The following is a 16,386-nucleotide window of genomic DNA, read 5'->3' as shown; positions in this document are numbered from 1 at the left end:
GTTCCACCATTTACAGTTGTGATCTTTTTTAAGAGGTCTACGACCCAAGGCTACATCGGCACAGTAAACAAATGTGTTTGTCATAATTTCCGCGCACTCATTGACGTTTAAATCCGGCCGAGTGAAGTCTCCGGCATGAGCGGTAATGAGGGAGCGGAATAATTTCCAATCGCCGTTCTTAACATTGTATTTATAGTCATTAGAATTGACTACGGTATCACTCGGGACCGCACGAGAAAACTCGTACACCAGTAAGCGGTGATCACTACATGACGCATCGGGAAGGACACGCCAATTCCTAATCTGGACGTACGCGCTAGATAGCGTGACGTCAATCGACGATTCGCCCGTAGGGCTACTAAAGGTAGGTGGTGCATCGGGGGTGTTATGAATATGGAGGTTAAACTCCGCAATAAAGTCTTCTACAGCGGTACGTCGGTCGCGGTCAGTGTACCTAAGCTGGCCGTGCCATAAGGGTGAGGATGCATTAACGTCGGCGCCTATAATGATTTTATTACCCGCAAGAGATTGTAATACGCGTCGAAGTTGATGTAAATGGGGGCTTACGGAATCCGAGTACTGAAAGTAGCAGCTTACAATGTAAACTCTAAACTGAGGACCCGATACCTCGGCTACCGCACAGTGCGACGTCGAAAGGTTAGTTAAGGCCGTGATTGAAAATCTGGACTGAGGTGTGTATATACCCGCGCGAGCTAGGTTATTCATTTGTATCATTTTCGACCGAGACGACGCGAGTTGATATTGTTCTTGAACAAGTACTAAGTCCAAATTGTAATCAGAAACTAACTTTTCTAACTCTAAAGTCGCGTGCTTGTTATTATGGAGGTTTAACTGTCCTATATTTAAACTATCCATACCTAGTTGTTAAAATGAGTTGCTCCATTTTAGTCTTATACGTTGGACAGTCAGGGGAGCCCGTGGAGTGGTCGGAGGGTTTTTTATAACGAAGGCAGCTACCACAAACCGTTTTAAAATTGTCTTTATCTTTGTTGGGGCACGATAGCGAACTATGTTTTCCTGCGCAGTGATAGCAGCACGGATTAGGATCGCGACAGAATTTAGCGACGTGTCCATACTGTTGGCAGTTGCCGCAGCGGACGAGCTCGACGTCGTCCACGAAGCGACACATCGCCCAATCGATGAAAAGTTTTTCTTTTGAATCGATCAGGTGTTTACGCACTACAGGGTCTAGTTCAATGCCTATCCATTGTAGCCTGTCCGTATGGGCTAATTCATGGCTCAGCGAAGTCAATAGTCACTGTTTCAGTGCTGCTACAATTTTTTTTAACTCCATAATAATATACGAAACACATCTACACACGACATACCCTAGTCCCTAAGGTCATCTAAGGTATTATATAGGTCACTTAGTTTTGATACAGCCTGAATATTTTAAGCCATGCTGCAATATTCTATAAGCTACGCTACTTCGTAGCTTATAGAATACTAGATGACACCCGCAACTCCGTTGCGCCAAAATTCGTTTATCGCGCGGGAACCGTACATTTTTCCGGGACAAAAACTATCCTATGTCCTTTTTTGGGACTCAAAGTATCTCCATGTCAAATTTCAGCAAAATCGGTTCAGCAGCTCGAGCGTAAAGAGGTGACAGACAGACAGACAGATATACACACTTTCGCATTTATAATATTAGTGTGGATTGCGGCATGGCTAACCTTTTTTTTTATGAATCGCGTACAAGTTCCAACTTCCAAGGAATCGAGGACTGAGATTGGAAAATGGTCCACGCTTTTTCTCGCAACAATCTCCATCATAAATAATTTAGAGTTCGGAGTTACATAATACCTGGTAAGAACGAATACAAAAGATAACTTCACATACAGTTAAAGTGACACCACATAGATCATAATAATGGTTTGTTTGTGAACAATTTTTCATGTCGCGACACAGCAACGATGACGGATGTGATTTTAGCATACGGGTATACACGACTCTACCTATAAAGTAACAAGAATTGTTGTCCCAGAGAGATAGGACTTAGGAGTTAGGTCTGAGGGATTGAGAGATTGAAATAAACATTTATTTTGTCTTTTTTGTATGTAACATTATGCATGAAGCTTTTACGGATGTTCCTTACTAATAATATCAATAATTAACACTACTCATCAATTAGTATCAACCAATCTATACTAATATTATAAATGCGAAAGTATTTAATATAAATCTTTTAGATGTGGAATAGATTCTGAGTTTTTGCACATGCCTAGGTCTAGTGCAGCTTTGGCTATTTACAATTTATTTGAAGTTGATGAGTGAATTTCATTAAGACGGATACGATGGGGTTGACATGTCTTATTGACAAAAACCCCCACAAAACAACAAACAACACAACGTTAAAATAAATACAAGTCTTGTGTTTGTCTGGAAATCATGTACAGTTTTTAGGGACCCCCTTAATAAAATAAACAGCAAAAAAAACTGATTAAGCCCCATACGTATACTCGCGGACCCCCGGGGGTCCGCGGACCACAGGTTGGGAAACCCTGGTCTATAGGGTAAAACCTGCCTTAGAGCTTTTTGTAAAGTTTTACCTTGCGTCAGGATTATGCATCGTAAAGCGAATATCTTCTTGCTAAAATAAAGAAGCTATTATAATATTCACAGTATAATTATTGTGGGTACCGCCACAAATCACAATACAGTATGGTATTTTATAAATATTATTATCGATGGAACTGGTTTAGATGAAAGTTAATATGGTGACCGCGGAATGTGATATAACATCCGCCTGTTTTGGCACAGCGGCGCCGCGGCCTTGGAGAAAGCTACATCAGCTGATTGGTTTTGTATGGTAGAAATATTATTAAGATGCGATTAATTTCAAATTTTTCTATCTAAGTGTGAACAAAGTAATCACTAATCACGATTAAGGTGCCATGGTGTGGTACCTTAAACTGCCGTGGGATCTTAAATTGGCTTATTTAAGTTTAAGACATTTTTCTCACAAGAACATTATTTATTTAATTTTTGTTTGAAATATTATTAATAAAATATTCCCATTCGTTTTGATCTAAGTGTCAACTAATTATTAAAACTCGACTTAATTAAGGTGTCAAATGTCAATCAATGGCAATGCCACCTTAATTTGGCTATAAACTTATAAAGCCACTCTTACTTGAATTGAAATATCTCGAGATATAATAGATGCAAGCTAATGGTATAGCAGTACATATTATATATTAGCAGTTATTTGACCAAAAAAAATATAGTAGTTTTCATAAATGCCAGCTTAAGATATTTTTAATCCACAATAATAACGATTAAAGTGCAAGATTAAATTAATACCTGTCAAAATACTCTTTGTTTTCGTAGCGATAAAATGTTAATGGCCATGCAATAAAAATATAGAGCAATAACATGATAGAGACCCGGTAAAAATATACAAAAAGGAACAAAAATATAGAATGGCAAAAAGGAATGTTTTTCTCCAAAACCATTTGGTTCGATTCTCGGCTGATCAAAAAAACTGTTTTTGCTGCAGTTTTTGTTTTTGTTACGATTAAGTTGGAAACTCCTTCCAATATTATTTTACTATTAATTATACTATGAAGATTTCGACTACCAAAACGATTTTTTAAATTAATCTTGTTATGTATGAATTATGACTAAAAAGGAATTGGAGAAAACAAGTGTAAATAACAAACATCTATATTGTGATGCAAATAAGTTGAAAGAACGGCAAGTGGTTAACAAAAGATTAGAGTGAGCTGTGCTTAGTCGTGCGAGAGGTTGCATAATCAAAGAAAGCACTGAGCTGTGGCTTCAAAGCAGCTGGGGCGTAGGTTTCATTAGATTTGATCTTGTACCACGGAAATATCTTCTAATGTTTTTTCTATCATATTTCATGTATATTTGTAGTCTCTACCTGTATTGAAATATCTAAAGATAAACAATAAAAATCTATTGTGCTATAAAGAATATTTTCAACATTGTTATTCCTTTATGCGGTTCTGTGTATTAACCATAAAATTAATATACCTAGCGGAATAGAGCAACAATCTCGAGCTGTCAAACAATACCGAAATTGATTTTCATCTGTGTGAAAAATATGTGTACGTATACACTTACACAAGCATGATTGAACATGAATTCTATGAGATTATATTATTGTCAACGTGCGGCACGTGCCGACTGGACGTCAAAAAAGAGTGCCGCTGTCATGTATCACACGTCTCTTTTTACCACGCAGTGTTACTGATAGGCCTTTGTTTCTCTATTTCGCTAGGTATATTAACTTTATGGTATTAACATGACTCTGTGCATATTCGGTTTCATAGATTTAGCAACTTACTCTAGTATAAGTAAGTACTTATACGATAATCCTGAAATTCTTTATGACATAACTTATGTTTGAAATGAAAATTAAAAAGGCACTGAGTATTAATTGATTACGACGTTGACCTACTCTACATTTTTCGCACATAAAGATTATCAGAACGAAGTTGTTGAATGTGACATAATATTTATAAAGTATTAAAAAATAAAAACAAAACATTAACGTAAGACCATTATGATGAAATAATGAAAGTTGCACGGTCGGTAGAGATCGATTTTATGTGATCTTTGATTAATGTTGATTTGGACTCATGACTCGGACAGTTAACGGACTCAATTTAATTATGTTTCTAAATAGAACACAGCACTGTATTTTTATATCCATATATTTTTTTATAAACTAAGAAAATATTTTTCTGATGACCAATATCAAAATACTTTTAAAATGACATAGATATTATGATTGTCCGCAGGTAGTAGTAGTGGCGGGTGGGTGTGGGAGGTGTGGAGGGTGCGGGGTGTGTGGCGGGCGCGGGGGGCGGTGCGGGGTGCGCGGGCGCGGGCGGCGGGATGAGCGCCCCGCTGTCGGCGGCCGAGGCGCTCTCGTCCCTGCTGTGGCAGCCCTACGACTGCCGCTCGCCGCCCCTCGCGCGCTCGCGCACCGACGGCGCTCTCGCGGCCGGGGGGGGTCAGTCGCCGAACGGCGGTCGACATGCGCGCGCGTCGTACTGCGCGATCTCCGAGATGCGGCTGCCCGTCCCGGCGCCCGCCAAGGCGGACTCGGTCTCCGTGCGCGTGCCCGGCGAGCCGAGTGTGTGCAATGTGAACATAGTGCGAGTGGATGCTCCCGGTGTCGAGAGTGCCGTGCAGACGGAGAGGGAGCGGAGTGTAGCCACAGCTGAGTGTCAGACGGAGGAGCCCCGGCGGCGGCGCACGAGGCGGGCGAGGGCCCCGCGCCCGCCGGAGCCCGAGTGCGTGCCGCCGCCGCCCTACAGCACGCTGCCGCAGCTGCACCCGGCTGTGCTGCCTGTGCCCAGCGCGGTGCCGCTGCCGCACGCGCAGCATCCGCAGCACCCGCAGCCGCACCGGTTCCCCTTCCAGCCCGTCCCTCTCAGGTACGAACCTCGCCAGATGCTCCACAAAGAAATGATCGCAAAAAATCATAAAGGTCGCTCTACCTGAGATAAAGTTTATTATATTGAGTCGTCGCGATCGAAAGCCTTATCGTCAGACGGACAGTATGAAGCGGTCACAATAGGATATAAACGTTCGCTCCAGCGCGATTGACATAAAATGGAAACGTCTGTAGTTGCTTAGTCGGTCATGTTAGCGTGCGGATTCGGAGAAAGGCGGTGCGGCGAGACACTTGTATACGAGCTTTGCATATAGACCCACTCTATCAAAGTCGGCGCTGAACGACGTAAATAATATTGTATCTCACCGGATCTTGCCGCATAGAGGATGAAATCTATCGCTCTACAGCGCTCGTTGAAATCTTTTGTCGGCACCGTCGTTTTATATCACGACGAGCCCCGTTACTCGCTCCGTTCGAAATGATATTCATTAGCCGACAACAAGCGCTAATTGAACGTTATTAAATTCATTTTAGTGCTTCACGAGTCTGAATTTTACATTAAAGCGTAGCATAATTAAATTTTCCGTCAGTTTTCGTGTAACGTCCGGGATTAATACAGTTACTCACTCATTTTTTGGATGCTTTCCACAAAGTATATATGATTCTCAAAATACTCTTCTCGTTTTACATATTTTTTGGTATTTGAATGTCGAACGTTTGACTAGAAACATTAAATGGACTAGTTTGGTGAGCTGCACCAATCCGAACCGGTACCGCATTGGTCTGTCGGCCATTGTACAATAATCGTCGCTGGTATTATCAATCGGCCTCAGGGGATACACTATCCTATGTCACGCACTGCAACACTAAATATATGAAGCGATCCCACGACCAAACAATCATCAATATATCGATATTAATATTCAACATCTGCGTAATATAGGTGTGATAATTTCAAATAATATTATTAAATTTAAAAATCATTCAGTAAAAGTAATTCGTTTAAGGTATTCTCTAAAATATACTAATATAAGAGTTCCAAAACGACTTTTAGATATTATTATATACACTGAAATTCATAGCATGTTCTAACAGCTGGACTCAAACTCATTTTAATCATACTTTAATTTTTTTAATTATTCAATAAAATGTTTGGCAGAAAATACAAAATTAATATTATGTCAAAATCTTTATTTACATAAAATTAAGTAATCATAAATCTATTTGAGACCGTACAACACTGTAGAGTTTAGAATGTTTCCGTAATTTTTTAATTGGCGCTTACGCTCTACTTTACACTCAAATTCATACAATGTAGACTTCGAATGTAGAGTTCTAAAACTTTAAAGCTGTTTCCGTAGCCATTGCCAATTCAGTCGGCATGTAGAGCTGGTGAAATTAGGAATTAAATCCACGGAGACCTTCGAAATGAAAGCGGTGAAACCACAGCCAATAACAGTACTACGACGACATGTACAATTTCAACACCCACAGAGCACTATCGCCCACTTTTAGTGCATTTGGATTAGTTAATCGCTTTAGACTTATAATCATAAAGTTTGGAAATCGCTTAAGATATCTTCTTCGGGTAGTTTAATGAATATAATAATATATTATTATCCAGACCCTAGATAATTCATATTCATTAATTCTAGAGAGCTAGATCGGTGTACTTCAGCGTGTAGGTCGTCCTCCTCGGGTCGCGAGATATTTTTTTATACCAAGGGGGTTGTATCAAAAAAAGTTGAACAACACTGATCTAGATAATTTATATCCTTGGTTAGGAAATAGGCAATTGGTGATACATAATTTATGATAATGTACGATTGTAGAGTTCTGCCAGTTTTATATGAATGAATTCAGTGAAACTAGTCCATGTTGGGACTAAAAGTAGAGCCATTGTGGGCTTTTTTGTGACGAGATCTCTGAAAAAATGTAGGCCGATGATCGTGTTCAACAGGGTTTTGCTCAAAAATATTCAAGCAAGAATATTGAGAAAATGTAGAGCGATCTTTAAATTATTTTTAATTAGGTTCGTTTTAAGTCGCTCTCATTTACAGTCAAAATCAAAATCAAAATTGTTTTATTTCTGAATAAATTTAAAATAAATGTTTTCAGAAAGTCCTACATGATGCCTACCACCGGTTCGGGAACTAACCCGGCGAGAAGAACCGGCGTAAGAAACTCGCTATAAAATAATATCTAGTTCTTAAAAACGTGATATAAATTACTTTATTATTATCAGAAGCGTAGGTACTTATACATTATTATATTTAGGAGGAGGCCCGCAACTCCTTTGATGTTATGTCAAAACTCCAAAATGTCAATTAATTTTGGAGTTTTGACATAACAAATTAATGTCAACTAGTAAAATATCCGTAGTTTTAATTTAACGACTATGCTAAGTTAACTTTAAAAACCGACACAAACATGGTTTCAGGTGCACGAGTTAATTTAATGTATAATATGTTGGCTCTTCTACAAAATATTTAATAATTATTTTGTCAATATTTCATATTATGTACTCAATTATTATTACCATTACAGATGTTGTAAATGCAATAATTATTATCATGTTTCAAAATGTTATATTAATGTTTGGTAAGTGGTAACATATCAAATAACAGCTGTAGAGTCGTCGAAACATTATAATATGTAATATTCATAAAAGTCTATTTTATTATTCGCGCGCTTAACCATTGAGCGTATTTTAAATGTTATTTTAATAATGAAATTCTAAGAAAACAATTACATATAGAATAGGTTAGGTTGTTGTTATTGTTTTCTTAGAATTTCATTATCAAGATTGTACGTTACCAAACTTATATTATGAAATATTATGATAATTGCATTTGAAAAATCTTACGACTGAAAAACATACAATACAAATGTCAGCATACGATTGAAACTCAACTAAAATTTCTCACCCATTTTCTATAGACATTTTTTTCATAAAGTCCATTTTCTCTTGAGGTTTTTATTTTTTATTTTAAGGCCTCTATACAGTACGTGCTCTACCAGACAGTTCGGCAACGTAATGAAATTCAATTTCTAATGTATTGGCAACAGCGTTTACATATTCGTTCGACCTTGCCCACCAAGTCGAGGCCGCTTGCTGCCATATAAATACGCATTAAAACGTTAATTCTTCACGCTTCCGTTGCGTAACTATTGAATTAATGTGATTATGAAGAAATGTTTGTGTAACAGTCGGCGATATAATCCGATGAAGCCATATTTTGAAGGGCACTTAATACAGCGTTACAGAAAAAAAGTATTTCAACGTCTAGCATTCGAATTTCGAATGAAATGAATATGTGAAAACAAAAAAAAAAACACTAATTATTTCAGAAAATCACTTGTTGTTTTTAAATTGTATAACAAAATTGTAAAATTTGTGTTAAGTAGTAAAGTTCTCAAATATGTAGCTCACTTATGACTCTACTTTTTTCAGTGCTAGCCACAAAATCCTTTTTATGACATAATTTTACGTGATAATTTCACATTTTTTTTACATTTATGCTCTTGTTCATCAAAATAAAATGTTCATAAAAATTAAATAATATTGTCCAACCACTTTCGATAAGTCATTAAAACAAATCCAGTAAACAGTTAGCAAGCCGGTTGTGACTAGGTGAGTCGAGACTGGTTAGGCACATGGTCGAAAGCGGACAGGTTTTATTACTTTTAGCCAACTTTTTACTCTGCTCTTAAATAGAACATGTATGCCGTCTATATTTGCTGGATCAACCTATATCGCGATATAATTAGAACTAGCTGACCCGGTAAACGTTGTTTTGCCATATAAATTATTTTTAGTATCATATAAAAAGTAAATAAAAACCTATTCTCGGGCCGAACGAATGTACATACAAAATTTCATAAAAATCGGTTGAGCCGTTTTGACGGAGTTCGCGCACAAATACTGCGGTCTGTGAGTTGTGACACGCTCACGAGAATCCTATTAATATTATAAAGGCGAAAGTTTGGATGCATGTATGTATGTATGTATGTATGGATGGATGTTTGTTAATCATGCATACATCCATTCTTTCATACATTCATAAAAACTTTACAATAATATAGCTTTAACATATTAGAAGATTGCAAGCGATGTATGCATAGCAAATAGTTTTATTACTAAAATGATAAATGCGAAAGTGGTAGTGTATTTTTTTGGTGTTGTAACTTGTAGCCAAGTCGTTGCGGCCAAACCGCTCCTTCCCGCGGACGAGCTTTACAGCCGCTGAACTGAGTTTAACCAAGGTTGAAAAATATTATTGGTCAATTAGGGGTACATTTTGAGATTAAATACTTACTATATTTTTAGTTTATGCGATACTATTTGTTTAAAACATTTGTAAGTAATTTTGCCAATAGAATCATTACGACAAATTATTATGGTTATAATAGTGGTTGTACGTGTTAACTCCATTGTTTCTATAATGACGACCATTACCTAGTGTCCTTAGTATAAAGCACTCAATTTAAAAGTTCAGTTCGTCATTATAGGTCACTTATTAAGGCTTTGAAGGAAAATATATGTATAATAGATAGTTACTTAATAATTACTTTTGTCTCAATATTTCTGGAAACTTTAACCACCTTAGTACTTCAATTCATACAGTAAACTACTTGTTGTCGTTTAAGGCCATCCCCTGAGCAAACGACCTTGACATCACACCAAAATCCATTTTTTTATTTATCTTAGTTCAAATTTGACCTAAAAAAATTCTAACGGCAAATATGTAATTACTGAAATTCTATTGGCGTGTGTTTCAAATAAACTTAATTTGTAAATACTAGGGAGATACTGAATGTATGCTTGAATTTAAATAAATTGGTATTACTTTGCAAGCTGATATCATGAGTATAATAAACAAAGATAGAAAATTAACGGAGAAAGGAATGTTCATATACTGAAGATTATTGCTGTATTTTTATTATAATTTTGTAGATTTCAAATTGTGAGTTAATAATACCTACTCTATATAAACCTTAAATTACTGCATCTCCGTAGGGGGAGCGCCTTAAATCAAAATCACTCAACATAGAAACAGTCTGTACGCGCATGCGTCATAACTCATACTACATTATTTTGATACTTAGAGCTGTCTGTAATCACGCTAATGCGTCTAGCATATAGATGGTCTACTATATATTACTTATACTGTGTTAGTACTCAGAAAGAACTAATTACAAGGCTAGATCACAAACAACAGAACTTAATTAAATTAACCTTGAGTAGCAACATTCTTTGATCATTGATGTCTCTATTTTAAGGTTTCAAAACAATAAACTTATTTAACACACTATGTGTTCTGAAAATATAATATGAAACACTGTTATATGCATAATGGTATTTATAATCACTTTGATTATTATATTACTATGAATAACAGTGAGAAAGTATTGTTATCTTTTTAATATTATGAATAGGAGTGAAAAAGTAAATAACATGATTTTACTTTTTCTTCGTGATACAAATTATATTGTTTTTTGCTATTAATCATTTATGCTACGTTAAGCACTTAAAAACAAAGTTATAAATCACGAAATGTGGCTAGAAATTTTCACTTTTTAACATTTTTTCTATAGACTGTAGAGTGTAGACTCAAGACTACTGTCCCAAAGTATTATTGACATTAGAGAATTCACCATTGTATTTTCTGATTTATTAATTTATTAAAAGAACCAGTAGTTATTTTAAATTAAATTCTTACATATTATACCCTTTCATTATTAATAATTGATTTACACTGTGTATTAACCATGAAGTTAATATGCCTAGTGGAATAGAGAAACAAAGGCCTGAGCAAGAGAGATGTCACTATCAGTAACACTGTGTGGTAAAAAGAGACGTGTGATACATGACAGTAGCACTCTTTTTTTGACGTCCAGTCGGCACGTGCTGCACGTGGACAATTTAATCTCATAGAATTCATGTTCAATCATGTTTGTGTAAGTGTATACACTACACATATTTTTCACACAGATGAAAACCAATTTTGGTTACGTTTGACAGCTCGAGATTGTTGCTCTATTCCGCTATGTATATTAACTTTATGGTATTAACAGAACTTACGTTACGTTTATGAAATATTTTGTTCTTGTCTGCAAGCCGCTTTTCTAAGGTATCGGACAAAAATAAACACAGGTAAAACATCTGTACATACACTAGTGTATACCTTTTTCTTACTGCTTGGCTAAAATAAAAAATGATTGTTTTGGACAACCCTAAAAATATGGGATGGCTGCATTTCAAATAAAGCCTTACTTTACTAAACTACAATTTCCTTTCTAAATGCCATAGTAATGTCATCCTTACCTCATTCATCATAAGGTTCAATGTGATGTCCCTATTACTAGGTCCGTGTAGGTCGGCCGTCGGAGAATGTGTGTCGTGTACCAGTACTGTCATATGTGATATGCCTCGTTATGATCATGTGAAACTGATTGGATATTACCCATCAAGTACTAGAATTGAGGAAAATGTATAATTGGGTACTTAGTCAAACTACATTCGCTAATTTCGACAGTATCGCAGAATAGATAACAGTACAAGTATGAAGTAACAGTATTAGCACAGAATATCATAATAATATATATTAGTTGGTATTAGTTTCGAGTGTTTAAGCCGGCTCCTAAACCTACAATAATATTGAACAGTATTTATTGAACATTTTATTTGACAATTAAATTGAAAATTGAAAAGCACGCGATGTTCATTAGAGATCGTCAATAATATTGCACAATACGTGATATTGCACAATAAATTTGATCGTCTAGGGTTCCGCTAAGTCGTGGCGCTTGCATTGTTAAACCGCTTTTTTTCGAAATAATGAGAGCAGTAGCCCTAGCACGGCCACCAGTAGAAATGCGAAAGTATAGACAAACTGTGGACATAAACTAAAGGTGCCGTTCCGATCTTTACCGCGGCCAATCGCGACCGACAAAAATTCAATTAAAATGCCACTTTATGACAGACTATAGTATATGTCATATTATTTGAATTTTTAGGACTAGAGTCTGTCATAAAGTCACATTTTAATTGAATTTTTCGGAACGAAAAACAGTCGGAACGCCATCTTAAGTTTATCTCCACAGTTTGTCTATACTTTCGCATTTCTACTGGTGGCCGTGCTAGGGCTACTGGTATTTTAGCACATTGCATGGAGCTTCATAGAAATCTACAAAGCTCAATGCAGCGTCCTAACTCTTAACTGCTACATCAAATGTGTAGTTAGTGTCTATGCAGCATGATATTGTGCGTGGGAGAGCCATGCTTCGGCACGAATGGACCGGCTCGACCGGATAAATACCACGTTCTCACAGAAAACCGGCGTGAAACAGTGCTTGCGCTGTGTTTCGCCGAGTGAGTGAGTTTACCGGAGGCCCAATCCCCTAACCCCTACCCTATTCCCTTCCCTACCCTCAACTATTCCCTTCCCTTCCCTTCCCTTCCCTTCCCTACCCTCCCCTATTACCCTATTCCCTCTTAAAAGGTCGGCAACGCACTTGCAGCTCTTCTGATGCTGCGAGTGTCCATGGGCGACGGAAGTTGCTTTCCATCAGGTGACCCGTTTGCTCGTTTGCCCCCTTATTTCATAAAAAAAATATATTAAGATAGATTATTTAAGTTTCAGAAAAACTTTTGTAAACATTATCAAATTCGCTGAATACGGCCAAACGAGCAACCGCTGTACCATGTCACATTATCCGCGCGGCCAAGCGTGGCACAATTATTAACAAACTCCTATCAAACGATGACACTGGTATTGATAATAATTATTATTAATTAGCCAATCGTGTTCAAATCAACTGCGAATATCGAAAGGCTTTTTAGGTCATGCATATTTCGAACTTATTGCAATATAGTATGAGGTTCAAAAGTGCTAGAATCTATACAGTGACCACGCGCAAAACTTTAAGACCACTCAGCGAAACGAGAGAGGGATAACACCTGTGTACATATTATATTATGATCTACCAATATGGTACAGTAGCTACCAATAAGGTGCAAGGGCCGCGCTAAACTGGAATGGCAGCGGCGAGGCGAGCACTTTCAGCGTCATATTATTATGATTTTAAACTTTATCTTCATTATTGTAATACATAGTATCGCTTGAGAAGTTTACGGCAGCCCGTGGCCGCGATTTCTCAAGCGATACTATGTATTGCAATAATGAAGATAAAGTTTAAAATCATATTATGACACTGAAAGTGCTCGCCTCGCCGCTACCATTCTGGTGTAGCGCGGCCCTTATAGTCTGATCACAATGAATCTACCAATAATATTATATATATCTACCAATATGGTACAGTAGCTACCAATAAGATGTAATAGTCTGATCACAATCTTGAATCTACCAATGACGACCTCTCCGTTTGCTGATGCTCCGATTGCTACCAATAGCGTGTCCTGGACCACTTTACCCCACCAAAGAGACCTAATAGCAGGTTCACATTATACCAATCCAGTAATTCAATCCAGCGCTGAAACGCTACTGGAATAATGTAAACGCGACTGGGATGCATTTAATTGCATTCCAGTGTATTCCAGTGCTCGTTCATGGCACTTTATTAGTAGCAATACAGCGCTGGATTGGATAGATTCCAGTAATGAAAGCCGGCCGTTATAAACTTCACCCTTCTTCTATTTTTACCGAGTGATCTAAATCTTTTGCGCGGCCTATCCATCTAATTTCTATAACAATTTAACACAAGTCAGTGAATTAATTGGCATGTATGTTATTTTTGCGGAACTATCTTAAAGTTTTGCGCGACATATAACATCGAATTTCTAATAATACAAGTCAGCGAATTAATTGGCATGTCACGTACAGACGGACAATAATATGCGAGACGGAGTTACACTTAATTGCATATGAAATTGCTATCGATATCAAAACAGCTGCTCTGTTTATTTGACTGTAATTGATTTTGAGTCTATCTAGATTAATATTAATTATTTTTTAAGGTTCTTTTTACTCTAAGTCTTGGCTCATTCACAACCTTGCCACATTTTGATTAAGTACCTATGATAATATTACATTTCAATTACTAGAATACACATTTTAAGTAAGCCACAAAGTAGTAAGCCAAGCCTTTAATTTGTACCAAGTATGTGATTCAATTCAGAGATGCCAAGTCACAAACACAAGTTGAGTTTCCGATAGAAGAATTCGGGTTTGGCGATAGTCCCGCCATTAGGACGTTGGCTAGCGGCCAAGTCCGAGGTGCGATATTTGTTAGCTTAACATTCAAGGAAGTGTACTCTCAGAATAGACGTAGAATGATGAACAGGCCCGATAAATAAAGATTTTCGCTTCCTCTCCGCCGAAATTAATTCAAACGGAAGTCGTAAATGTCCTTCCAAGTTATCATTTATAAGGTGGCGCTATTAGTTCGGTGATAAAAATTTATAGATGTAATATTAAAGTCAAGTTACACGTGATATAACTTAAATGATACTATTATAGAGCTGTTAACTAGCTGACCTTAAAACGTTATGGTTAAAGTGTCAACGTTAGTTTGTTAGTAAGCAGATAAATTACTGCCGAAAAATTTAATTCACGATATTATGTTAACAATAATGTTTACTGGGTTTTAGTAACAAATTATAATTGATTTAAAGATTATTGTTTTAACAACGCTAATGAATAGAATAACTTATACAAAAACACATAAAAAACGAGAGAGTAACTTCTATTTATTAGACGACCTCTGTGGCTCAGTTAGTGGGCTGTTGGTAGCTCAAGCCGGGGGTCGCGGGTTCGAATCCCGCTGCTGAGGAAATAAAAAGTTTTCAAAGTTCCTGGGTCATGGATGTGTATTAAATGTGTATCATATAATAAAAATCTTAAATACATGTATTATAGTACAAAAGTATTAAATATATTTCCGTTGTCTGGTACCCGTAACACAAGTCCTTCAGGTACTTAGCACGGGGCAAGACTGACGTGGTGTGAAGCTTCCATAGATATTATTATTATTATTATTCTAGATACGTCTGGAATATGAATTTCTTGTTGGATTTCGATATTGTACGAAACTAATAAAGCTGCGATGAAAATTTTGATTAAACTTGTAATAAATACGCCCACTGCAAACGTCGTTTTAATTAAAATTTTAATATTCCTTTGGCTGTTCGCAGGCGATTGTTTATACATGTGCATATTTTTACAAGCCTTTTTGTCGATACCGTCTTTGTGAATTTTCACAATAGATATTTAAAATGAACAAAATACGCTCTTTGAAATATAACTTACATAATATTATTTATTATTGAAACTTCAGTCTAGTAAGGATCAGTTCTTAAAATGATTTATTATTATTAATTTTATTTAATAATGAATTTAGTGTTCCATTTGGCGTACATTGTCAATGAATTTGTGTTCTTATCTCTACGAATAATAAAAATTATGATGAACTAACAAAAATCCCATGGAAACAAATACAAACAAAAAAGTAAATTTTCCATTGGGTTGTCAAATGACTTAAAGTCAAACCAAACAGTTTCCGGTGAGGAAAATATAGGAAGAGGATATCCCGCAGGAGGCTTCACGCTCGCTGGTCATGTCACGTGGCCAAATCTATTACCACCCCCACAATACACATGGGGTGATAGTTTCTAATGTCCACATATCGCAGTATAATAATAAACAGTAGTACGTTAATGCAATATTGTCGGAATCGAGCGCACGCACACATAAGCGTGATTTTAGGTAGCGTTAGAGAGCAATATAAAATTACGAAGCTTTTGCCAATCATGTCATATTATGACCATAGATGATGATAGATGGACCATCTACCACTGCACTATCCACATAGGGTGATAGATTCTAAAATACACATAGCTAAGATGTCTCTATCGGAATATGAACTTGTGTTTGATACACTCTTTGAATTGCATTACATACATTATACAAAGTTTAAACTAAAGGATTCGCTAACTACTGACTATGTACGGTTAAAATGTCTACTTAGAATTG

At 36.7% G+C, this 16,386-nt stretch overlaps 1 protein-coding gene across 1 annotated transcript in view; it reads left to right on the top strand.

Annotated features, from left to right (window-relative positions):
• The first annotated feature begins 4,291 nt into the window (after positions 1-4,291).
• The window catches only part of LOC121732693, a 136,293-nt gene continuing 124,198 nt past the window's right edge, over positions 4,292-16,386 (top strand). Inside the window, exons 1-2 of the mRNA XM_042122644.1 lie at positions 4,292-4,343; positions 4,820-5,432. Coding sequence (XP_041978578.1) covers positions 4,292-4,343; positions 4,820-5,432 — 665 coding nt within the window. The remainder of the gene's footprint in view (positions 4,344-4,819; positions 5,433-16,386) is intronic.

The sequence above is a fragment of the Aricia agestis genome, chromosome 12, assembly GCF_905147365.1.
Source record: "Aricia agestis chromosome 12, ilAriAges1.1, whole genome shotgun sequence".
Lineage (NCBI taxonomy): Eukaryota > Metazoa > Arthropoda > Insecta > Lepidoptera > Lycaenidae > Aricia > Aricia agestis.
This window is presented reverse-complemented; position numbering and strand designations above follow the sequence as displayed.